This window comes from Nothoprocta perdicaria, unplaced genomic scaffold (assembly GCF_003342845.1).
Source record: "Nothoprocta perdicaria isolate Ctin4 unplaced genomic scaffold, notPer1 scaffold_36, whole genome shotgun sequence".
In the NCBI taxonomy this organism is placed as follows: domain Eukaryota; kingdom Metazoa; phylum Chordata; class Aves; order Tinamiformes; family Tinamidae; genus Nothoprocta; species Nothoprocta perdicaria.
In genome coordinates this window covers 4,375,007-4,401,052 of record NW_020455599.1, presented here as the reverse complement: position 1 = coordinate 4,401,052, position 26,046 = coordinate 4,375,007, and the positions used below count along the sequence as shown (strand labels likewise).

Below are 26,046 nucleotides of genomic sequence, written 5' to 3'. Positions count from 1 at the left end.
TTCTGGCTGCAGTCAACTTCATTCTAAACCCCTTACAAACTGGGCTCAGAAAATCGAGTTTCCCTAATAACTACCAGACTTATTCTTAAAGCAAAAAAAAAGAAAATATATATATATAGTGGGAAGAAAATTCAGTATGAGTTACAGATGATTTAAAAAGATTGTTGTTATCCTTTCTGCACTATTACAGATGAAGAAAATAAACTGCAAATGTTTTCAAAGTTTCTGTAAATTGTTTAAGATTCGGTGATGAATCCAGTTGACTCCAACTGAAGTCAACAGGATTTTTTTTTTTTTTCTGGACTTCAGCAGGCTAAGGACCTCTAGCAAATGGCCAGGAGACTTCACTGTAGATTAGACAGGTATGTGTGGTTTACAGGATACAGGACTGAAAGGGATCTACTTGTCCCACTAGCTGAATGCTTTATCTCACTTAACTACCTTATTATGTGCACTTTTCATAATTTGATTAAATTAAATAAAACCACAGACTTTTCCCACCACTATGTTTATTAGAGGAGTATTTAAGATCCTTACTTCTAATAGTTAGGAACAACCCTCTAATTTCCAGCTTCAATTGATTCATGGCTTGTTTATATCCATTTACTCTTGAGTGGATTTTGCCCTTCATCTAATTAATAACTGTTCTCCATCACTTATGTTTGTCACCAAATACACTTACAGAGGGCCACCAATATCGCCCATAGCCAGGCAAGCTCCTTCATCTCCCTGTTCCCTGATCATTCCATTAACTTCTCTCTGTATCCTTTCTGTTTTAAAGTTCTCCCTCCTGTGGGACTGACTGGCCCTGAACACCAGAGGAGGACTGCAAGCAAGAGAAAAAGGTTGTGCTTCCAAGCTGGTGCTTTCACCTTCCTCCTCTTCACCTATTTCCACTTCCTCCTCTGCACTGGCCCCTTCCCGTCCTTCTCTGGGATTTAAAAAGCTACTGCAACTCCAACTCCTTCCTATTCTTTCCTTCCCCTTCCAAAAACATTYTTCTGCTGCTTTTAAGTCTCCAGTTGCTTCATCAGGGAATCTGATGAGATCCTGAGCAGCTGGAAAAGGGTGAGTCTGGTTTAGCTGTGGAACTGCAGCCTAACAAAAGTGAAGCAAAGCACTTTTCATACCTGCCACCCTGCATAGGTGTCATTTGTCCATGAGGTGTTGATGCTGGTGTGGGAGGCTTCAAATCGCCTGGCACTTCTGTCATGGAATTACTGCCAGTAGACTGTGGAGTCTGTGGGCCTTGTAAGGAACCGGAATTAGCTGGGAAATTAAAAGAAAAAGGAAATATTATGAGGTGGCAGCCTCATAAGGAGAGAAACTAGTTCTTTTCCCCATGAGCCTACTTATATCATGCATCTCATTACATCATACTTTGTAAGTTCCCCCCAAACCCTCTGAGATCAGGATATGCTGTACAGTAACWGCCATCATCTTTTCTAGAACCGTGAATTTAATCTGCAGCCTGAAGCAACATGAATAGAAAGCATGTAGATGAAGGATCATTTAATCAGAGGTCAGAGGCACAAAGTTAATTGTCTATAGTTGACAACAAAGTAAATGAAAGGTTGTTCTTTGGCGCAGCTTCTTTATATAATCATTATCTCAACATATACGTTTATAAGACAATTTCAGCCGGAAGCCTTTCCTTACAAATTTAAACACTTATTAGTGTAAATTCACAGTTTCAGCTACCACTAAAGAGCAGACATTCCTAAAGTGAAACAYAGCAAATGATGAGCAGTGCGCTGCAACCCCATGCCATCTTCCAGGCAGCATAGGATTTTTAGGGAATGCAAAGGGCAGTCTTGGAGAAGAAGAAAGCAATCACTGAAAGCAAAATTTGAACAGAAGGCTATGACTAACACTCCTAGTAAATTTGTAAAAATAGCAGTCACAGAAGGATCAACGCAGGGCATGTGCAACAAGACTCTTGTCGATTCTGCACAGCATCTATTTGACCTCCAGAAACATTCATGTTGAGATCTCAGACAATAAGAGAGTACTTGCACCCCTGTCCTTTTTAGTTGTGGTAAATTGCTATATTCTTGATATAAAAGTGACYGTAGAAAAGTGTGAAATGTTCTATTCTAAGGAGGCTGAGCAGTAATACTGGGAATCAATATAGGACATTAAATGAATATGTCACTTAAGCTAATGATAAACTATATTCAGACCAGTCTTGTAAAGTAGACACTGAAGTTACTATTTTCATATAAATTCCTCAAGACTGTCATGGGAATTGAYGATAACAGATTAGGATCTGGTTAGAGATATTTGGCTGCTTGGTGCTCAACACCAAGCAAAATTAAAATCGCCAACAGAATCAACCAAATTCAACCAAAATCACCAACAGAAAAAGGAAAAAAAAAACACATACACACAAATGGAATAGACACAGCTCAAGAGACACAACTTTGACTCAGGAAATCTCTCTCTTTCTCTTCTAATGAACTGCATCTCGTAAGCATTTTCTAGCACCTAACCATGTACATTCAACAGCCAGTGAACAAAACTTTATGATTTGCTATTAAAGGGAAAACTGAAAGAGGTGGTAAAGGCTGGAGGTTCTTCTGTACATGAAAGAACAACCAGATTCAAGGTTGATTTCAAATGCTAGAGGGCCACCTTGATAGGCAGAACTTATTTTTAACTGAAGAACTCCCTTTTAAATATGTTTCATTTATATTGTAACTCATATTCTACTTGGAAATCAGTCCCAGAAAACCAAGCGACAGGAAATCCACATCCTGTAGTTCACGTTATTCTTACCCTCAGCCTTCTGAGGCCCGTCCAGTAAAACGGTTCAAAGAAAGTTTAAGAAAACCTCCCTGCTTCCATCAATACAGTAACATTTACAAAAATTAATGCCACATTTGACTGAGGGCTTTAGCATTATAATGAAACGATACTTATGACAAAGTGGTCCTGTGGACATAAAGGGAGCCCTTTGCCTAAGTGACCCTGACTCAGGCAGGGTTTCTTGCCCTTGCAAACACTTCAAACACAATCCTAGAGCTAAGTCACACACTGTGGTGCTTTATGAGAATCATGTAAGCACCTTGGCATACTCAGATACTACTGCAAACATGCTACTGCCTCGAGCTGCACATTCCGTGTTTCTCTTACAAAGGGCAAGTAAAAGCAAGAACGTTCTTCCCCAGCCTACCTGAGCAGCAAGAACTTAATTCACCTCTAAAGTGAAATTAAAGAAAACAAGGGAAATATTTTTTCGGTATTTATGGGCTGTGTGAATATAAGGTATTTTTATTATGAAGGAACCGTGTGCTTTATAAAATCCTTCTCTGTGAGAACAGATTTTAGAAGAACTAAGAACCTACAAGTGGGAACTGCTGTCTGCTGGGTGATGGTGGAAGGGCTTTGGATCCCCCCTTCCCCCTCCTTCTAAACTCCTGCTTACCAGCAGCTGAAAAACGCATGGCAAGTATTAGCATGAGAAGTGCAAAGTTTCTGGCGGTGCTTTGCTCGTGTCCTTCGCTCGTGACCTCCACGGGCCCAGGGACACCTCTAAGGAGCACAGGGACTAAAGCGCTTCCACCGCGCCGCTTACCAGGTCAGCAGCCACCAGAAGGGCCCATGTGTGCTGAGACCTACGAGCAACCGCAGCTCCCTCTGGGCCACGAACGCCCAGGCCACTGAAGAGGTCACTTCTATTTCTAGAAACAGTGTCAATACAAAGAGCACATTCCTTAAAAGCATGTACTCAAAATGGTTCCAGCTGATGCTGCAGGTGCTGAACTCCTGCTCTTGCAGGATGGGATGTGCAGTTACATCTTTGGTTCATGGCTCAGCCAGCCATAAGGAAGTTACCCACATGGAGCTTTCCCTCTGACTTTCTTGTTCTTAAATGTCAGSTGTAGCTGGTCAGCTTTTTCTAAGACTATGCCTTAAAAAATAAAAGGTCCTCTGCTGTTCTCTCCCAAAAGAGAAATATTTTTCTGTGTATTTGCTCGCCTTTTCCAGTCACAGCACCTGTGCTCCCTTCACTGATGCAGAGACATGAAAAACAGCCCTAATGGCAGGGACACGTGTGACACGAGAAGCCCCTTTGCTGTTAGGCTTTTATTCTGATTTAGCCCCATCACAAACTTGTGAAAAATACCCCTTTGCAGGTGCGTATTGGTAGCTTGCTACACATGCAGCACTTGGGTTTCTGGAGATGCCATTTGCAGTTATTTCAGGCCGGAGGTGAGCAGGACCTTCACTGTAATACAACCCTTGGGTTCACATGGCCAGTCTTGAACGTGAACCTTCAGCAGGGAGGCCAGCCTGCACAAGCCCTTAAAGGTTACAACTCCAGCTTGGCATCAAAAGGGGAAGGGAATGAGAGTCTCTGACAGCTGACAGAAAAGCAGAGCAGAACAAGGCTGACTAGGGGACTAGGCACCTAGAAAGAAGATACAGATGTGGCTGAGACCAGACTGGGGTCTCAGAAGTCTTTAGTTTTCATGGATATGGCCTAGGCAACAGGGAACATGAGGAAAGCCCAGAGAAGGCACGTGATGAGAGATACGGTCTGGGCAGAGGCAGAAGCGGCGGGTGAAGCGCTGAGCACAAAGTGCCCGCGGGGGAGGCAGGGGCGGCAGCCTGGGCTGGGCTGGGCTCACSGGCTGGGGCGGGAAGGGGGCGATGTCTGTCGAGGGAGAAATCAGGGATATGCAGGTGAAGAGATGGGAAAGCGAAACCCCAAAGATGTAAAAATCTACAGCAGGGGACACTGAGACAGGACAAGTGAGGAGAATAGGAGGTGGCGATAAAAATGCCCTGGGATAAGCTGGAAATCAGAAGACAAAACCAAGCAAGCAACCAACCCCCACAAACACACGCAGCAGCCCGGCGGGGCCGGTGCCTCCTGCCACACAGCTCAGCCTTGGGGGCTGCCTCTGCATCCCGCCGGCTGCGCTGCCCCGGGACCTTGTCCTGCCCTTGTCCTGCTGCTGCACGTCTCTGCGTCCTCGGCGGCACGTGCTGGGAGCACAGCGCACTGCGAGCGCGGCCGAGCAGCGGAGAAGGCATGATTAAACACCCAGGAACAGCATCCAGCTGCCACGATTAAGGCAGATGATGCTGAATTCTGCCCTAGAGAACTGAATTCCGCTCTTGCTCCGCTACCAAGTGCCTGTGCATACTGGGCGTATGAGTGAAGCTAAATTTTTCACAAGTGGTACTCATATGTGTTTCTTTTCTCAGAGGCTCTCTTTAGACAAGCTGATTTGCAGTTGTGCAGAAGATGCAGGGCAGCAGCTAGAATAATATACATGGCAAAACACAGAAAACTGGCAGGCAGAATTAGCAGATACTTATGATGTAAATTTTTTGGTGGCCCAGTTCCTTGTTCGTAGACTGGGAATCGTATATTACTTCTCCCCTCAGATGGGTAGTGCAAAGATTGATTAATGCTTTTAAAGCCCTCAAATACAGYTGTGATGACAGCCAGAGGAAAACCAAGGAATAAATCAATAATTCTCTGCCTGAGTCTGGCTTGAAAAATGTGCCTTATGTAATGGCCACGTATTAAGCAGTGAGGGTGACACAAAATACTGAATAGCTGCTCATTTACTGAGTGCATGAATGACACAGAGATTTCATGGAAGAACTGGAACGACACTGCGTAATTAAAGAGTGTATCAAACTGTCCATGCACAAGGAAACATAATTAAGTTGCAAAGATTGTATCTCACTTTTGGCATTTCCTAACTACCGAGCACTTGACGTTTCAACAACAACAACGACGTACTTTGAACACCGGTTTTGTGTACTACCTGTGCACACGTCAGCCTGTGTGCACACATATAAAATGCAAACTAATTATGTTCCCTCACACACACCTAGATCAGATCTCTTACACACACTGCTATTAGCACTATCTTCCAATTAAAGCACACGAAAACAAGCCTTTGTAAGGAAGTACCATCTTCTGTTTCCAGGTTTCACCTTCATTTTTACTGTTGCAAAGCTGTTCAAATGTGACTGAGGACCTCCTGGAGCAGAAACTCTACCTTTTCAAGTGCTTCAAAAGCATCAGTACAAGACAATTAACTGAGAAGGAAGATGAAAACTCTATGTCCTTTCTTTTAGCACAGGTAATCTCTGCTTACATGACTGATCTGTAGGTGTCCAGGAAAGCACCCGGTGTGCACAKATTTAATTCTTCATCTCACACCTGCGGATTTGTAAGGAGAAAATGTTTCCAAGACTTTTTGGAACAAAACACTCCAAACGGAGGGGAAGCGGAGTCTTGCTCCGTGCAGAGACAAGGTCCCCGCGCTCGCCCCGGCCGCGCCGCTCCCGGCAGCCGGCCCTGCAGCGGCTGCTCCCCTGCGAAGGCCGCTCGCCAGTGAGGGACCCGTTGGCTTCAACAAGCTGAAATACGCAGGTGAGGGGGGAAAAAAYCTCCCTCGGGCCAGCAATGTTTTTCCATTCAGGAAAAAAAAAAAAAAGAAAAAAAAAAGACTGCAGCCTCTTGAAACTCSGCTAACATGAGGCCTGACACGCTCTCTAGGATATCCCTACCTTGTGCCAGAAGCTACAGAYGCATTCTCTAAGGTAAACAATGGAGGGGTTACGGAAGGTTAAGCACATTCCCGTCCTCGGAGTGAGCTGCCGGCCGCCTCGCCGGCAGGATCACTTACACTGCACGGATTCAGGGCGCCGCTCGCGGGGCCGGGCCCCRCACCCGGCACCCATCCCTCTTCCGTGGGGATTCCCTGCTGGGCCTCGTGACACGCTCTGTGGCATCACCTGAGGGCTAAAAGCAGCGCTCCAGGCATGGGAGGCGGATGGCTTTCCCTGGGGACGCGCTCGTGGAACTGTGGCGCTGGGTCTCGGTGGGTTGGACCCACACTCCAGGCCCAGGGTCTCCGCTGACAAGGAAACGTGGGGATGTTCCCGCTCCTGGCATGCTCCTTGGCACACGGGTTTCCAAGTGTGTGGTAATGACCTCGCTGTTGACACCAGAGTTTTAGCTGCACGGTCCGCTGCAGCCCTGCCGCCCTCGTACCGCATYGGGGCAGCGCAGGCCCGTCGGTCCCTAACTTTGGTAGGGACTTTGGTACAGCAGGGAGTAACCAACTCCTTTGTGCTGACGTGTCTCGAAAGTTGTTTCTGTTCCCCATCCCTGCTACAGCACGATGGCTGACCAGCGCCACTTCCAGTTCACAGTTTGCCACCTAACTCGTGTGTCTTTTGGCCAGAAAGCAGAATGTGACCTGCAGGGCCCTGGTCTCTGCCCACACCCCTGGTGAGCGCTGCAGACTGGAGGGGCCCGTAGCGCCTGCAGGGAGCCTCTCCGAGGGCAGGTCTGCACCGGCTGGAGGGCAGTGGGCAGCCAGCACCGAGCTCACTCTGCACCCCCTGCTCCATTGGAGCGATATTGMAAAATGTAGGAATGACGGGGGAATCCCAAACACAGAGCTAACAGGAAATGGCTAACACATGAGTCCAGAGCACTGCATCGTAGTCCAGTAAATATGACTTGTGCATCAWGTGCTTTCTCCAACTGTGTTGTTCCGTAGGAATCTGCTCCCTATGGTTGTTACACTGTCTTCATGGTGTTCCCTCACGGTTTGCACTCTAAAGATTATCCAGAAGACAGTCGCATATTTGCCCCTTGGTTGTGGGACGTCTGTAAGAACTATCTTGCTCTGGATGGCACTTCAATCTCTCTGTACCATTTGTAGCACCTACCTTGCAGTTTTCCAGGAACTGAATTCTTCTCTGCACCAAGAAGGCTGCTAAGCCCTGCATATTTTTTACTAGCAATTAAAACACTTATTTTTAAAGGTTTTATGAGGATCGGCTGACTTTAAAACTCTCTCATGATCCTGATCTCATAGCATCAGCTGGTTAGAATTGGACAAGACACAACAGTCTCCTCTCCAAGACTCCCTGCTTTTTCTTAAAAAAATAAAGCAGTATTAACTTAGGCACTAATACTGCAACTAGCTCTCTGCAAAATGGATTTGGCTTCAAAGCGGCTCTGCCTACACCGAGCGAACTGCACAACAGAGGCCCTAAGGTTTAAAGCAAGGACCTTTCAAGGCTACTGTTGCTTGTTATGTTGGGCTCCTGTTCTGTGTGAATGCCCAAAACTAACAGATTATCTAAAGTACATCCACAACTCGACTTCTTTTGTGCAGTTAAGATGTTAATGTTGGTATGCACTAAAGAAAAAGGCGCAAGGGAAAAAGCTGACTATTAAGAGAACAGGCTTGTAGTCTCTGCAGCATCTATACCTCAGCGGGACTTCATGTACTAAAGCTGATACACACTGGGAAAGCTTTTCTCCGTACAGAAGTGCAGTCCATTCAGTGACATGAGTTCTTTTCTAGCCAACAAAACAAACCTTGAGATCTTTGCTTGCTTTCCTCTCTTCTAGTCTCTGCGTCCTGCTGTGTTTTTATTTTAGAAAAATAGTTTCAGTTCTCTTCATAGACAATTTGTTTGAAAGTCATGATAAATTTAAACTTGGACTTTGTCATTTTCATCTGTAGCGTGATGATGCAAAAGGACCTTGTGAAAAGGGGCATTTACATTGCTTTGTTTCAAGTCCACATATTTAAAGACTGTTTCCTCATCTCAAAATTCAGCATATTTTATTTTGATTGTCCCTGAACAAAATTACTGAGAGCAGTGTTGGAAAGGAAGGACAAAAGAAAAGAGGAAAAACAAGTAGAATACGGTTTCAATTTCAGCACTGCTGTTTAGCTTTTTCTTTCTCTTTTTTTCTTCCTAAATGAATTTCCTTTTCACCCTCCTTAACAAGCCTGCCAACTTCAGCTCCCCTTACCAGCTGTCTCTGGAGGTGACAAGCAAATCCAAACATCTTTTAATTTTAACAATGGGGCACCTTCTGACACCCTGTGTTTGTGCCAGGCACATAAATATTTGGACCATACGCTTCACTTCTAATACTAGGTGTTTTTCTCCCAAGTTTGTAAGCTTGCTTTGCAAAGCAGCATAACTGTTTTGTATATTAAATAATCAGGTTTGGGATACCTGATGGTAATATATGTTAACAAGGAAGAAGAATTATGTAAGGTATTACAGGGAGAGATGTAGCTAGGAAAAAACATTTGAACTAACACATTCCCCTAAAATTCTTACAGAATACATTAGTCTATAAAACGAAAAGACTTAAGCCTTAGAGCCTGTATCTTTTACTCTACTGACAAAGCACTATCATAAGAAATGATCTTGTAAAGACAAGAACTGTATTATGTGATTAAAAAGGTCTTTGCAGTTTCTGGTGTCTAGGAGAGGAATTCTCAAACTGAGCCCTTGTAGCCTGCAAACTGCCTGGAGAGTTTGCTAGATCCCTGACTCTTCACTTCCTATTTTCAGCCAGTAAAGTGCAATAACAGAAATTAAATTATTTCAAATACTTTTTGCTTATATTAAATGCTGCCATCTAATACAGGAAACAGCTTATAGTTATTCCATAAATGATATTCTGCTGGCAGTAAGAGGAGGTGGTTGGCCTGATAGTAATTGTGAAGATACTTATTAACAAAATTATCTTATTGATCAGGAAAGTCTAATGGCCAGCAAATCAGAGGAAAATTTTCCTCTTTCATAGACAGACCAGGAGTTAGCATTAGAGAAAAATATTTATCACCTCGTTTTCTATGTGCTTAAGAAGTTACTATTTAAAAATTTTCCTATGTTGACTATCAATTATGACCATCAATTCTTGAGCTAAAATAACCCAGAAGGAAAACTGGTTTCAACCACCACCAAGGAGTGACCAAAACGAAGCACTGCCCGCAGTGGGTTTCAGAGAAGATGCTAAGAGCTCATCTGCTGCCCGGGATAGGCAGCAGCAGCCCAGAGAGCGCGTCCCTAACGCGCCGAGCCTGCCTGCGCGGAGGCACCGACCTCTGGGCTCCCTCCAGCTGCCCCGTGTTCACCACGAGGAGCCTCAGAGCACCCGCATGAGCGGGAGCCACTGGTCAGGCCAGTGCCTGCCGTCCTCGTTTGCCCCGAGCTCGAGTTCTACCCCCCAACAGCCACGATGAACGTGCAGCTTCAGAGCAGCAGGAACGAAACAGTAAGCAACAGAACCTGATTTCTAAGTAAACGGGCAGTTCTAACACCGGGTGCCCCATGTTCAACGCACACCACAGCACACGCTGCAGCATATCCCTGCAGATGCTTTCTCTCCAACTTTGCTGACTTTGAATCTGTCAGGTTGAGCAGCAGATACTTAAGCATATGTTGATGTGCACATCTTTATACCTCTGAGTGAGTATATATTTTTGTGTGAGCGAGCAATGACAAAACAGGCACCTAACTTCAGAGCTGGGTGCCACTTGAGCCAGGAACTAGCTCAGGTTTGCAGCCGGGGGCCAACAACGCATTCTCCAGCTAGTTCCTCCTTCGTGATGCAGCGGCGATGCTTCCAAAGGCACCACGTGCAGCCCAACGAGCAACTTCCGCGTTCTTAAAAAAACGGTTGCATAAGCGGCTGCAGTTTTGCTACTCACCAGGAGATGGCGGCTGGATCTTAGGTTGTTTCTTAGTATCTCCGGTGCTGAAGACTTCTGGCGGGGGCTCCTCCCCGCGCTCGATCTTGCACTCGAAGGCGAACAGGTACTGGATGTACTGTTTTTTCAGGGAGCTGGCTGCACTGCTCGAGGTGCCCACGTTCAGGGTGGTCGCCAGCTCACGCCACTTCTTGTTCTTGTTAACCTGCAACAGCAAACGGCAGAGCCATGGGCTTTTGCAGCAAAGTGTGTTGCTTAAAAGTCGGGAGACAAGAACAGCACTTAATGTCTTGGTTTACTTTTTATTTTCCTTTTTTAACTACTGTTCATTACTCCCACACGCAGCAGTGCATAGACAGCATTTACAGTAATAAAGCCATTAAGAAAGCTGCTGATAGCTACATAAAAAGCCCTGCTCGTTGAGAGCCTTCTGCAGGGCACGTCTTCCGAAGGGCCCGCCGCGCTCTGCCGGGGCGCGCGCTCTCCCCGAGCAATTCATCTCCCAGCACACACCCGCTGCCACCCCCTTCTAATTAAAAAGTAGCTCCTAAAAACTAATTTAGAAAGCAATAACAGCATTATTCTGCCATTTAAGTGGTTGAGCACTGATATGAAAAATAATTTTCCCTCCAAAACAGCCACCAGCTGTCATACAGTTTAGCCCGTAATTGCCGGTTCAAGTCCTGTCACTTTAGGGTGTCTTGCAGGGACAGATCAATGATCCTTTTGCAAGATGAGAGGCAAAGTGAAACGAGACCCATTAATTAATTAAAGCAGATTTCAAACACATGGGGCTAGGCCAGCAATACTCTGTGTTACAGTGCTGACAAAGAGTACTGGAAGAAGCTGTTCATCAGTCCCTCGGACACTGCCGATGTGAAGCTACAGCTCAGTTCATTTGTCATCCTGGCTGATACCGCTGCCTCGCTCAGCTGTACCAGTCGCAGCCGCCAGTATTTTTATTGTAATGCCCAGTGTTCACTCCCACTGTCRTGCAAAGGCTGCGCATGATCCCAAGAGGGGAGGCAGGGCCAAAACAAATGGGTGTTGGGAGGCCGAGCACCTCGGCCTTCACTGCAGAAGAGTCCTGATTCTTGCACGTCACGATGACCAGCACTGGCCCCAGCCATGAGATTTTATGATCCCAACTTAACTGGTATAGCTACAAAGGTTATCATGAGCCATCCTGCTGCCGGAGTCTGTGTTCCAGCCAAGGAAATATTTCTTACATTTCCGCGTCTAATAACATTGCACCTGCTGCCAGTCCACAAAGATCTTTTGGGGATAGTGCTAATAGCAGGCAGATTGGCAGTGCTYGGCGAAATGTTTTTATTTCTCTGGTACATCCTGCAAAAAGCCAGGAGTTAAAGGAGAAGAGGTTTTCGTAAACTGCCCCTGTTGAGGCTTGAAATCCAGTTACAGAGCCCTTTGTGCCTACTGACTTAGCTCTAACTGGTGCATAATGAACACACTGCATAATGCAAACAGAAACATTCATGCCTAAATGCCCGCTATATTGGCATTTAAAGGAAGGCTGCCAGCAGCTGCTCTGCTCGTGTTGGGATCCCRTCATTTGCAAGGATTCAGACGGCGGATACGTCCCGCTGCTGCACAGCCGCGGTCCCCGCCGCGCTCTGGGCAGCACCGTGCGACGCGGAGCGTAGCAGGGGAAGCGACAATTTTATAGCAGAGCATTACTCAAATGCATTTAAATAAATCTAATCAGGCAAAGTCCTGCACCTCTCATAGCCCCAAACAGGCAAGCACGGTGATCATTCATGTGGGCGTAACGGCAAAACCAGGAGCCTCTATTTTCAGTGTCAATTCTTATCAGCACTCTAGCACACAAATCTGCAGCTCCGGCTCCTTCAAAAATGAGTTCAAGTGCACAGCATCTATTCTTTGGCAAGGCATAATGGCTCACTGCAAATTTTCCCTGTGTTTTCCAAAACAAAATAAATTCYCAGGTAGTGAGCAATATGAAGGTCTCTCTAGCATATCTCATTTGAACCTCTCCTTCCTGCTTAATTTTTAATGCCAACAGTCATATACCACAGCCCCAATCAAACCATATGAGGCAGAGAAGCTGCATGACACGATTTACCTGTAATAAAGTTTTTGAGGTAAAAGTAATCAAATCTTTATGATGCTGGGAGGGGGCATGAGCTAATCACTGAAAATGTCAAGATTCCATCTCTTGCCCATATTTAGCATTTAACAACTGGCAAGGTGAACTGCATTGGGGTTCTCTGCCTTCCTTCGCTAACAGGAACAGCTAACGTCGCTGCACTTGAAGGGCCAATGACCTAATTCAGCAGCCAAATTCTATGTTGTAAAGTGTGCTATTAAAAACAGCATTAAAAGTGTTTTAATTGATGCTGTGAGTGTCTTTCCTGAACTTACCAGATATATCACTAAAAGAGCTTTCAGGATTTAATTTGATTTGCCATACGTTGATGTTCAAATTTTGTAGGTTAGTGTGAAGTTATATCTATTTTAATACTAAGTATTATATASAGATATTTTATCTACACATATGAGTTTAGGGCCTCATCCTGCAATGCACTGAAACATCCTCAACTGTTCCTAAATCCTGGGAAATTAGAGATCCCAGCACTTCACAGTAACTTTCAGCACTTAGCCTGACTGATCCCCCAGACACGGGAGAAGCTCCAAGCTCTGTAAGCATCAGCAGAGGAGACAACTGAGTGCCAAGCTAGGCTGGCTTCTACTGACCTTCTCATAGCAGTTCTCCTGCCATCCCTTTCTACAGTGCCATACAGACAAGGAAACATTTGCTTCTRCTCTGGGGTGGTCAATCATACAGAGCGACAAGTAAATAATTTTCCATACATCCTTTTGCAAAGAAACCCTAGTTCCAGTTAACTGGAAATACAAACCAAAGCAGCTCCCATTTGCAACATAGCACCCACTCTTCGTGGCAGGAACAAGGCCGCAAAAAGCTGCATGCCTGCCTGCTAACACTGGGGTTCCTTATTCTCAGCTCTTTCTGCCTTTATTTTCCTTTGTCTCAGTTATGTGATTCACCTCGCTCTTGCTATCACTATGTTTACAAGGAAAAACAAAATATCCCACAAGCATCTTCCAAACACCGGGAAGGCACAATCCACATCTAAGGGAAAAATGCACAATATACAGTCACTTAAGACATGAAAGGTCTGGGACAAAGGATAGTTTCAAGAATCTCTCTGCTACTTTCCAGAAGAAATGACTTGTCCTAAAGGCAGTACACTTATCTGAGGATGATGCATTTCAAAACCTCTTTCTCCTTCCAGCTCTTTCCTTTCAGCCCTATCATCTGCTTCTTACTCAGTACTTTGATCCAGCAGTCTTCTTTTTTTCTTCTCTTAGTAGCATTGCTGGATTCCCCATAACAGATAACAACTTAATCTGCCTCTGGTGATGGTCAATTTYGTTCCAAACCGCTCATTTCTAGGGTGATTATGCAGACCAAAATGTAGTCAGAAAAAAAACATTAAAGCCTGATTATCACGAAACACAATTTTCTTTGTTCTCCTGTCAGTGCTAAAAATGTAACGGTGTAACTGGCAGAAAATCACAGGGTGTGCATCGAACTTCCCAAGCGTTCACTTCCAAGGGAATTTCTTCTCACCTGTGCTAAGCCTCCGATCTCCTTGACACAGACGTAGAGCCTGAAGAGGTCCAGGGGCTTCTTGCCCACGGCCGGCAGGCTGGCCACAGGCGTGCCCCGCTCCTCCATGAAGGTGAGGTACCGGTCGACCCACATCTTGCGCTCCGGCTCACTTCCCAGTTCGTAGACTTTCGTGATCTTCTCTCCAGTTGTGGTAGAGGAACTCGATTTCTGGATAGCAAAAAGAACAAAAAGAGTTGGGGGAAGGGTGGGAGGGGGAGGGAAAAGAAAGTAAGAAACTCACAACATTGAAAAAGAGAAGATGTCAAACAAACTAAAGCTATCACACAACAGTCAGGAATGAAGGCTACTAGTTCAGGCACAAACAGTACACTGTCCATTTACTGAAAATTCAGCTTTGCAAATACAGGGCCCAAACTCCCGATTTTCATATTTCTTTCTCTGATCTCAACTTTGGATCCCAGAAGGCAAGTTTCTGATGTTGCCTCATATCATTTTCATAACAGATAGCTCTCGCATAGTGCTTCTCRTGAGCAGTTTGGCAACATTAAAAAAAAAACAAATTTGTCCCACACAACTTTGTAAAATCCTAAAAACAAATCAAGCTGACTCCATCCACCTTCCCGCACAGAAAGGTGCAAGAAAACCTAACTGCTCTACGAGAACAGGAATTGCACAGGAACAACCTAAAACATGAATTATGGCAACGGGGCACTCTGGGGAGCAGTGCTCAATTCAGATAGTCATAAATGGTTATGCTTTTCTATTTCTTCACACCACTGCTGGCTAAAAAAAGAAAGATGAATAGGAAGGCCCACGGTACAAGTAGATTGGTGGCAATACTCTGTGTGAACTGCCAATTAGCTGCATGGTCATGAGTTATTGCTCTCCCCTCGTGGAGGAGGAAATAGAAAAAGCATTTCGTATACCCTACCTTTAGAAACAGCACGTATATTATGACCTGAGGAAAAACAGGGATGTAAACGGAGCTGAGCCACCACTGCCAACCAAGTACTGGCTGCAGTACTTGGTTGCAGTAGATATTTCTTCAAATGCAGTAGATATTTCCTCAAAGTCTACCACCCTTTCCTTCCTTAACCTTTCGCTCATTTTGAACATGAGACGGTAAGCAATGACTTATTTGTAGCTGAACAGCTCTAAATAGATCCTAAGGGATCCCCAGGGATGCTACAGAGCCAGTACCTGCCCCGGTCCCACAGAGCACTGTGGAGGGATGGCACTGACATGAGGAAGATGCAGTGCGGTGGCATCCAGCTGCCCACAACCTCAAAGGCCTTGCCTCCCCTCACCTTGCACGTGTCACCCTGCAAAGGGCAACAGGCTCTCTATCTCCCTCCAGCCTTTTCCTGGAAGTTGGCAATGCTGGAGAAGAGCCAGAAGAGAAACACGAAGCCAAGAGGGGGTGACCCAGCATTTCCATGAGCCATTGCTGTTTCTTCTTGAGAATGGATATTAATTTTATTTCAATATGGAGCCTCCTGTAAAGTTTTTTGCCATGCTTCCTGATTCTGCAACTTCTTTGCAGTAACCCTTCCTACCTGGTGATAATGTTACCTTTCTTGCTTGGAAATGGGGTGCACTGATGAATTCCCTTGAGTTGTACTTAGTGGTGTTGTCACTCCTACTTAAGGCAGTGTCGAGGCTGAATTTGGTTCATTGACATCGCATGGGTGGYGAGAGAGTACTTTGACATGACCCTGCAGTTTATGCATTGAAACACAAACCGTTTCTGTAATGGAAATCCTTTCACTTGAAGTAACACTTGCTACCTATTTGGGTCATTAAAAAAAACACACAGTTTTCAACAAAGGGAATTAGGCAAATTTGCCAAAAATTGGATTTTGTGATGAGAATAGAAAGCTGAGCAGAATAGAAGAATATGAGATGAGAATAGAAGCTGAACAAACTGGCATTACCAACTGCAGTAGGGGCAAATTTACTGTTCATCTGCATTAATCTTCAGCTCATCCTTGTGATGCCACATAACTACAATTAAAGCTATAAGCTTTTACGTGGCACATTTTATATGTGCTTATATTTAACRTATGAAGCAAAAGAGTAGTTTCTATTTTACTTTTATGCAAGTTCACTATTGAAAGAACGTTCAGATTTACCAGTTTTATGTTTCACTTTTATATACTAAAGTTTTCTTTTTAAAATCAGATTTGGAGCAGAATGGAAATTGGCTAATTTTTTTTCACACTGGGTTCTACTACCCGTCTCAGATGATGTTGCTTTTCAGCAGTGCTGCAGCAGGCTCTAAAATGACAGTATAATCTGAAAACTTTTCACAGCTTACAGAAGGTAAGAAGTGTTTCTTACTGTGTGAGCTTTCAGGTTGTCATGCTTTGTAAAATGGGTGCAATTTTCTTCTAAAATGAAATGTTAACTTTAGAAGAATGCACTGGAGGGAAAAATGCTATTCCTCAAGAGTAAAGATCTTTTCCTCTTCTGTATTTTTATAAACTTAAACACATAAAAATGACAGATGTGTGCAAGCCAGTCTACACACAAATTCTAGTTCCTTGTRGGCAGATTCAGCTGGAAGCCTATGTTTACTTACACATAAATATTAACCCCAGAAAATAAGGGTTTATTACAAGAACATCCCATTAACAGGCTCACAAACAGGTATATGCCAGGCAATGCTGGAAGAATGCAATTTATGAGATTTTCTTCTGTAAGTTTTGTTGACAATTTTGATGGCAGGATCATGCTGGGGCGAGCCTGTTGCACACATCTTTACTAATTTAGCTATAGTTTATTCTGCCCTCAGTCCCCCAGCACTCTTTGACAAATATGACCAGCCATATTTAAATGGGCAATTAAAAAATAAGCAAGAGGAAACTGGAACTACTTCCCATGCTAAATTTATTTTACCTCATGCATGATTTTTAATGCACCCACCATCTTTTAATATTTTATTACCTAAGGACTCTCATATGCTAAGTTTATAGAATCCTTCAGAACAACAGAACTTTCTTTAGGGAATTCTAAGCAGAAGGGAGCTGTTTCTGTACGTTTCTATAGGTAATCTGTATTTAAAGAACTATCTAATATCCACCTTGTTCACTTCAATAAAGAATTTCCTAATATTATACTTACTATACTGGCCTATTTCCTTACAGAACAAGACAAAATACAGGCAACAAAAAAGTGGCCACAGTGCAATCTCTGACACAAACTTTTGCAAGAGAAAATGCTCCAACCAGATTGTTTCTCAAGGGCTCTGCACACCCCTCATAGCTAGTGTTGCCACACAGCACTATTCAGCTGCCTCTAGTGCAATGTCCATGTACACTTGTGGGCAATGAACAGCCCTTCCACAGCTTACTGTGCTATTCATGCAGCAGTGACCCTCTGCATTATGCACCCACGCTTTCATATCCTCTTAATTAATTTAAAGACATGGGTCTCTGCCAGGAATGGTCATTACACACAGAATTAGAATAGCAAAACATCATCCTTTCGACTGTACTGCTGAAGAGCCCTCAAAACACAGCATTAAACAATTCCTTCCGCACTTTTTCTCCTGTTTCACTTCCATGTAGAAAACACTGGAAGAGAGGATCCACTTAGGATCCCAAGGATACTTCACAGTCGATGACAGACCATTCATCCTTGCTTTTATCCACAGCTAGAATGGAGAAACTTCATGTAGCACATGAAGCAGCTTCAGAATGTAATAAAGGAATGAATTTCAGGCTGTTGAAGCCGATGCAGTTATCCAATATGCTGGCCTTCTTAGGCAAAAAGAGATCTGCTAATTTACAGCACTTATCCTTCTACCATTTTAAAGTGCAGTATCCACTCATATCTGTGTCCTGAGAAGGTGCCTGAAGCCAAAGATGCAGCAGCACTTGAAGAGGAAAGCATTCAGAACAGCTCTATAACTGAAAGCAGTACCTTTCCCCATTTATGTCTTCCAATACTGTATTCTGTCACATTTTTTTACATGGAAAAAGCTTCACAGAAGTTCAGGATGGCTCTGGGCTTTGTTAAGCAGTTTGTACAATGAGCTCAGGAATGCACTTGGTAGCCCCTGTCAGAAGAACTAGATGTGTTTAGAYAGCCTATGCAAGCGCTCTCTTGCTTTCCTCCAGGAAATATCCCAGAGAAACAATACCAAAACATCGCTAAAAAGAAAACAAACCCCATTTTTGGTGCCACCAAAAATCCTGTTTAAATCCTATTAAAAAAAAACAAAAAAAGGTAAAAGGAAAAAAGAAGAAGATGGGACTYTGTGGGGACAAGTAACATCAGCTGCCTTCTGAGACTCAAAGTTGCTGCCAAATAAACATCAAAATTCAGGTGGTKCATTTCATGCCATGCTGCCCCTCTGCTTGGGGGATTCACTGGACTTCCAATTTTTGGATAAATAGACCTTTTTGCCCTCCAAATGGCCTTTCATTATTTCCCCTGAGACATAATCTTCAATGTATCACCTTGTGAAAATGAGGTTATGATCCAAGAATTGTTCCTATGTTAACTGCACATAAATACTGGAAAAAGAACACCTTCAAATATTGCAGTATTTTGCTACAGAGAAATTATGATCGTTATTAGTTTTACTAAAAAGAAAAAAAGAGGAACAACATRTATTTTCCTAATTCAAAAAAACAAAGCTAAAATCATCAAGTGGACATTTGCTCCTCATAGGCCATGTATGGTTATGTTTGCATTCTCTTTTTTATATATATACACACATGTATATGAATATAGATTTTCTATGTATGTATATGTGCAAATATAKATATACACACACTATGAACACATTTATTTTTAGCTCCATGCATTTCACACAGATTTTTCTTTATAGCTAGTACCAGATAGACTAAACATTATTCATCTTTTCATCTAAAAAAAGTAGTTTTCTAAATGTGTAAATATAATTTTTTTTTCTCCCACAGTTTGGGTTATTTCAAAACAAATGAATGAAGCAAATCAGAAATGATATTACTTGATTTTTTCCTGATAATCTAAGTGTATTTCCAAATACGTAATTCAAAATTAAAAATGTTCCAGAAATGTACATGAGTACATGACAGTCTTTTGKTTTTTTTGTTTTTTTTTGTGGTGCTGAGCCTATATTTCAATTTTTGACAGATCTGAGTTTCAGTAGGAGAGAACATGACTTGTTTTGCATTTTTTTTTCCTACACAGCACTAGCACAGACAAGTGCAGCAAACAGAGTGAAGTCAGTTGTGTGAAGGAGTTTGGGCCCAGGAACAGCAATGGAATCGTCCTTAACAACACAGTTGGCATGCTTGGAAGCTGATGCATTACAGGAAGGATGTTTTCTTCACAACAACTGCTGTTTTACCAGACAGCACACTTGCATGATGCACGCAATATTACTCTTTCTTATTTCAAATTACTATTGGGACAAATTTTGCCCTTGGCTGAGCATGCTCGGGCCCCACTGAAGCCAGGCAGTGGAACTTGCAGTCATGTTTCCAAGAGCAGAATTTGCACCCAAGTGTCATAAAGAAAGAAAACTGTTCAGTGGATAAATAATGAAGAAAAGGAATTTATAAAACAAACAAGCAAGCATTAAAATATATTTAATTACAAAAAAATAAACAAAAACCAAAAGAACCAGAGCCACTTACAGGGCTTGATGGAGTCTTTGGCCAGCCTGGGCTGCTAATGCTATCACTTTCATCTCCATGAAATGAGGAGATGCTAGCAGAGCTTGGGGACATTGGGGAAGGGACTGGCAGGTTGCCTGGGGTTGGGGGCTGAGAAATACCCTGAGAGCTGTAGCTATCCTGTGGTAGAGGAATAAAAAAAAAAAAATATGACAAAGGCAGGGAAAACTTTATTAAAAACAAAAAAAATACATCCAGTTTAACAGACTGACCAATTCTTTATATATAAAGTATATATAAACAGACACATACAGAAAACACACACATATATAAATATATTTATAAATATATATATATAAAAGGTATTAAAACAACATTGTTAATTAGTATAATTTGGAAAGTTTGCTGGATGCTTGGCTAAAGTCATTAAAGCCACCATGCTTATTTCAAGCTCACATGGAATGCTAAGCATGGGTTTCCCCTTATGAAAGAAAGGAAAAAAAAAAAAAAAACCAAGCCGTTCACCTTATTTTAACCAAATAAGGCAGGAAAGCAAAATATTAAAGTATGTTGCTGCTGCTGAGGCGGCCAAAACAGGAAGCTATAACTGAAGGCAGAGAAAAAATGGCTGCAAGGATTGAACCCAGGCAAGACCCTCTTTGCCCACCCGCCTGGCACAGCCGGATCCCCACGCAACTTTTGGCTTGGGTCGCTTTGCCCCCGCAAGTTAAAATGCCGTAAGAACTAGTAACTTTCAGATCCACACAATGAAGGAAAAAGRAAAAAAAAACTAAAGAAAAAAAACTAAAGAAAAGAAACAAAGAGATTTGCACGCGAACGGGAAGGCATGCGGGGAAGAACGGAAAGAGGGGAGGCCAAAACCAGAAGATGGAGGACAAGAGAGCAGAGTCCTGCGGGCCGAACAACCAACACCACGTGCGGAGGAGGTAAATACCTTGGCCTTGCTCTCGGGCTGCGCGGCGCCTTCGTCCTTGCCGTCCGCTTTGAGAGGAAGCGGGAGTTTGGACTCACCGGGTGTCATCATATCTGCAAGACCCATAGGTGCTAATCGAAAACAGGAGAAAGAGTTGAGCGCGAGCGCGGGCGGCTCGGCCGGGACAGCCGCGTCCCGCAGCGCAGCGCTGCCGCCACGGGGCCCGCTCCTCCGGGGGCCGACACCGGCCGGCGCGAGGAGCAGCGGGAGCACCAAGGAGGCAAGAGCACGAGCGCCACACAACAACGACGGCAACGATTTTGCAGAGTAAAATGCATTTTTCATGCTTCAGGTGGGTTTTCCATCACCTACAGGTACGGCCATTGCATTGCACGAGGACAACGAGGACAATAGTCTAGTCACTATGGTGTTTTCCCATGCGKCTTTTGCTCCTGCTTTGGAATTTGAGGGAAAAGAAGGCTGAACTGCCCAGTTACGTTTCCCTGTTGAAGCTGCGGCCGGCCCAGGAGCTACAGCCCCTGCTGCCATCTCTGGCCCAATTCCTCAGCTGTGGGGAGCCCTCCCTGCAAGCTCCAAGCCCCGCTCCGYTGGGAAGCAGTGCTGACGCCCGCCCCTCCTGCCCAAGCCAGGGGGGATGTAATGAGGGCACAAATGTCCTTCTCGGATCACGGCCCACGGGTCGCTGCCCGGGGGTGCGAGGGGTTTAAGGGCTGTTTTCATTTGAGGTATAATATGCAAGTGTATAATACTGCAGTGTTATTGCTGCAGAGCTGCYGGGCTCCTCARTTCCTAAGGAGATGCAAGAAGAAACATCCAGGTAAACGCACAGAAAACACCCGGCAGAGCTGATCTTAGAAGGTGCTATGTCACTGAGTCAATACAAATAGCCAAAGAACAACAGGCAGGACACTGGGTGGTTATTATTATTGTTTCTTTTTTCTCCCGTAGAAAACTATGTGCACAGCATTTACAAAGGCTGGATTCCCTTCCCGTCCTCTCCCTCTTTTTCTCCCCTGCACGCCCTTCTTTCAAAGAAAGATCTGAGATAAGGAAAATATAGAAGGACAGAATAACCTACAAGGCAGCAAAAAAATACATTTTTAGAAATAGCAAAGTGTTACTGCTTGAAAAATACACATAAATCTGATCTGGTTTGCCTTGCTGCAAGATGACAATGCTGGCTCCCGCTAGGCAGCAGGCACGCTGCACAGCAAGCCAAAGAGCGAAGGGGGAAAAAAAGGCTTTAAAAATACTTCACAGATTGCCCACTACAAAATGATTATTGCACATATTCATGTATTACTATGTTTTAGAAAATAATTAGTTTTAATTACAGCACTGAGAGCATGAGCAGGACTCTGGCGAATACGCTGGCAAGCTCTGCRGTGCTAATTTGCTAATATCTTTAGCATCACTGCAGGTTGAGACTACAGGTCTGCCAAAAAAACCTACCCAGCCATGTGCCATGTGAGTTTACAACTGTATGCTCAATATTCCTCTTTGAACTGCCGGCGGTTTTCATGGGCACCGTTTCTCATTTTTTTTCAAAGCACATTTGTAGTCCAATCAAGCCCTTAAAGTCATCACAACACATAAATCATAATTGAGATTAAAAAAAAAAAAATTAGTTGCAATACTTAAGACTTCAAGAATTGGAACAAAAAGCCTTTTTGAAGTGATGCAGCTGCAGCGAAAATCTATTGGGATCAGCTAAAAATGCTGTTATTTTTATATATGTGTGTGAAACCTCAACAAAAGAGCCAAGCAATATTACACTGGGAAGCCAGCATCTACCAAGCGCTTGATCTGTAGGGACCATCGCCCTTGCGCTCCTGTTTGACCATGTGGGGCAGCTGGTGACCAGCACCAAATAAACACGCAGCACCTTTCTGTTTTGAATTCCACAGATTCGGTTAAAAAAAATTTACTTTTCTTGTAGAGGTTTTCTAAAGAATATATGTACAAAACTGCCTGTATTGCCATGGTTTTCTTTCAGACTGGAATGTGAAATTGTCACACAGAATCAGTTTTAACAATTAACACATTTCATGCTGTGAATGCGCTAAACAAGAAGTTTCAGCCTAAAAGCAATCCAAATATGACACTCCCCCTCAAAGGCAATTTTAGGCAGGTTGGACTAAGGAAGGTTAAAAATTACTCTTCTTCACCAAAACTCTGCAAGGCAAAATCCCCTGCTGATTTCACAGTTTTCTAAGTTGGTACATCATATTTCCAGCATAAAGAATATGATAATCTGCCCATTCCTGGTAACTGTTTCCATCACGGTTACTTTATAAATTCTTCTTTCCACGGAGGTTTAAGTTAGCATGGCATGTAAAATGCAATTATTTTTAGTCTGCCATTTACCACACACATTCTAACTGCATTCAGCATTTTTAGAAATATAAAAATACCAACATATTCTGGCTTTTGAACTTCTCTCATGTTATGGCATACTCATATAACAAGAGTCTCCAATCACCAGAATTTGGAAACAATTTTCAAAGGATTAATACAGCACCCCAAGTTCTGCTTCACTGTTTTGTTCTGAAGCGTTTCATCTACTTTAGAAACCTAAACAAGTGCTTTACTAGGTAACCATATGGTTGCTTCATTTCCCTATAGCTTTAATGTGGGGTGCCTCCTTGGCTGCTTTTCCATACGCTGCTGGAATGCGGTTTCAAAACCTCTTGGGTGAACCCTCTGCTTCTTAGCCAAGCAGAGCAGCAAGAACATCCCTTTGACCCCTTTCTGAGCAGCACATGGTTGTTATTGTCACAAAACTGCTGAATTAAGACACAGTCTTTTTCTACATAGGTACTAATAGTCCTGAGTGTGAAGTGCAGACTAAAAGATGACACATTTTAGAGAAGAGRAGAACAGGGAAATCTCGATTGGGAAAGTGTTGTAGTCTACTGTGAAGAGGCTTCAAGTACTGGCCTCCGGCTTCTTCTAGGAATTTAAGAGCTAGAATGATTTCAAAAAGCAAGTGTGGGTCAAGGTCCCAAATTAACTATTCCACACTGAATTTAATGTACTCAAAGGCACATACTGACATGGGTAAAACTGCAGCAAAATATCCCTTTTGGCTAAAGGCTGTGCAAAAAAATACCAGTCCCAGCAGATGATGAAACACTGTAAGAGCAGCAATACACAAACATTGTTTTTCTCTTTATTGCTAGAGCAATAACAAATCACACTCTACAAAATAGCGCATTACATCCTTTGCAAGACATTTTCCTTTCCTTTCTCAGCACTCTCCCTTAAAATAAAAAAACAGGATCGAATTTGTGACTCAGGGGAAGTTGGCAGGAGAATCTCCAGTGCTTTTATATCCATAGAAAAGAAAAACAGACCAGGGACAACAGCACTGCCTGATGTCCTGCCACGGAGAAACATCCCGCTGCAGGAGCACCCGGAGCAAGGTCTCCGTCCAGGAAAAGCTGCAACCTGCAGGGCTGCAGCCGCCCATGAGGGCCCTCAGCGCCCGCGACTGCAGCCCGTGAGGCACCCGCTCCGCTGCCGGGCCCTACGGAAATTTTGTTTGAAGGAGCTTTATATGAAAGAGCTCGTAAGAAGATAAGTGGGGGAGCAGACACCAGTGGAATAAATGGAGCTACTCATCTTTCAGAAAAATAAAACCGTAATCAAGCTATGAAATGAAGAAAAACAATTTAATTTTTTAAAAAATGCTTTATATATAGCTGTTTTTTCTAGCAGGGGTCTGTAAAACTATGTATAACCTAATTTAAATATTTACTGTAAAAGAAAATATGTGTCTATTTTTATTTTTTAATTTGACAGCCTCAGTCTCCTTTTATTTTCTTTAGCACAAATAATTCTTCCTAGAGCTTCATGTTCACATTAGGGTATTTTGATTTTTAAAATTTGTTGGCAATAATATAATCCAGGAAATGGAGAATTTCTGTAGTAAACCTGGGCGTAGTATTTCTGCAGCAAGGGCAGGGAGGGTCAAATGGGATCCCTGCGGCAGTAAGGAGATATTTTATTTTATTTTATTTTATTTTATTTTATTTTATTTTATTTTATTTTATTTTATTTATAAGGAAGGTCTTTTTATTTTTTTATTGTTTTGTCCAGGTCCGGAGGTAGCAGAGGTTCTCACTGTCACTCTCCGTACAAAGGCAATACGGAAAGCTTTGAGCTGCAGACTCCACATTACTGCCTTTTATAGTTAATTTCCACTAGGATTAACGAGGATCACAGCAGGAATTATTATTTTATTGGTGTTGGGATTGCAACTTTCCTTTCAATATATTTTTTAAGGCCTGAAGTTAAAAGATGCAGGAAAGAAAAACCATTGAAAATATATGTGGAAGACGTGATCTCCTGTATAACAAAAGGACAGTGAAGTTCCTAATGTTTTCCTGCATGGCAGTTTGTTCCGTAATTATGAAGGGATTTTGGCACTTCTTCCCGAAGCTTTTGGTATTGTCATGGATGGGCTGCTCCATCAGAAGGACCTATCTGCTTTAATCTCGCAATTTCTGTGTTCCCAAACTGCTCTACGTCAGCAGAAGCTGGGGACGTGCCGTTTGATCCGCAGTCACTGCTCAAGGAACACGACGCAGAACTGCAACACTATTTTCCTTTCAGCCTGTGACATTAATTTAAATAACAAAASAAAAAAAAAAGGAGCGTCTGGTAATAAGGACTCAGAAATACTAATAAAAACGGGTGGCAAAAATAGCGCTACACTTAGCTGTACTGAAGATCTGAAACGGTGTGAAAACAATTCCAAATAACATCAGCAAAAATGTTCTTCTGTCTCACAGAGTAAAATGCAAACTGCCTTTGAGCAAAACGAACAAACCAAAAATCTATTCCCCACCTAAAACCAGACAACACAGCTCAAAGACCCAGGAAACCAACACCATAACTTCTCCCAGTCGCTTCCTGTATTTTTCCACTGGCATCCAAGTGGAGCAAGACGAGCGTGGCAGCGCACGGGAGCGCTCCGCAGCACACGGGCCTCCAGCAGCGGCCTCTCCGGCAGCCAGGGCTTCCTGGGGTCCCGCACACTGACCATGGCCTGTTTCTGCTGCCTGAGATGCAGCTGCGAAGGAGGAGCAAAAAGGCTCAGGAACCACGGAGCTGAATTGTCCCGGGTGGCAGAAACTGCCGTTTTTGGCCCAGTGTGCGCATGGCCTCCACCTCGCTGCTCACGGATGAGAGGGTTGAGAGGGGATCTTACCAACATGTACAAATATCTGAGGGGAGAATGTAGGGAGGAAGGGGCCAAGCTCTTCTCAGTGGTGGCCAGGGATAGGACAAGCGTTACTAAAGTTGAAACCCAGGCAGTTCCAACTCCAT

The 26,046-nt window shown here is 43.6% G+C and overlaps 1 protein-coding gene across 1 annotated transcript in view; it reads right to left on the bottom strand.

Moving 5' to 3' along the window:
* Positions 1-26,046, bottom strand: part of ARID1B (AT-rich interaction domain 1B) — a 312,324-nt gene that overhangs the window by 14,227 nt on the left and 272,051 nt on the right. The window contains 5 exon segments of the mRNA XM_026044358.1: positions 1,131-1,269; positions 10,512-10,716; positions 14,146-14,355; positions 19,779-19,937; positions 20,713-20,822. Of these exon segments, the coding sequence (XP_025900143.1) occupies positions 1,131-1,269; positions 10,512-10,716; positions 14,146-14,355; positions 19,779-19,937; positions 20,713-20,822 (823 nt within the window).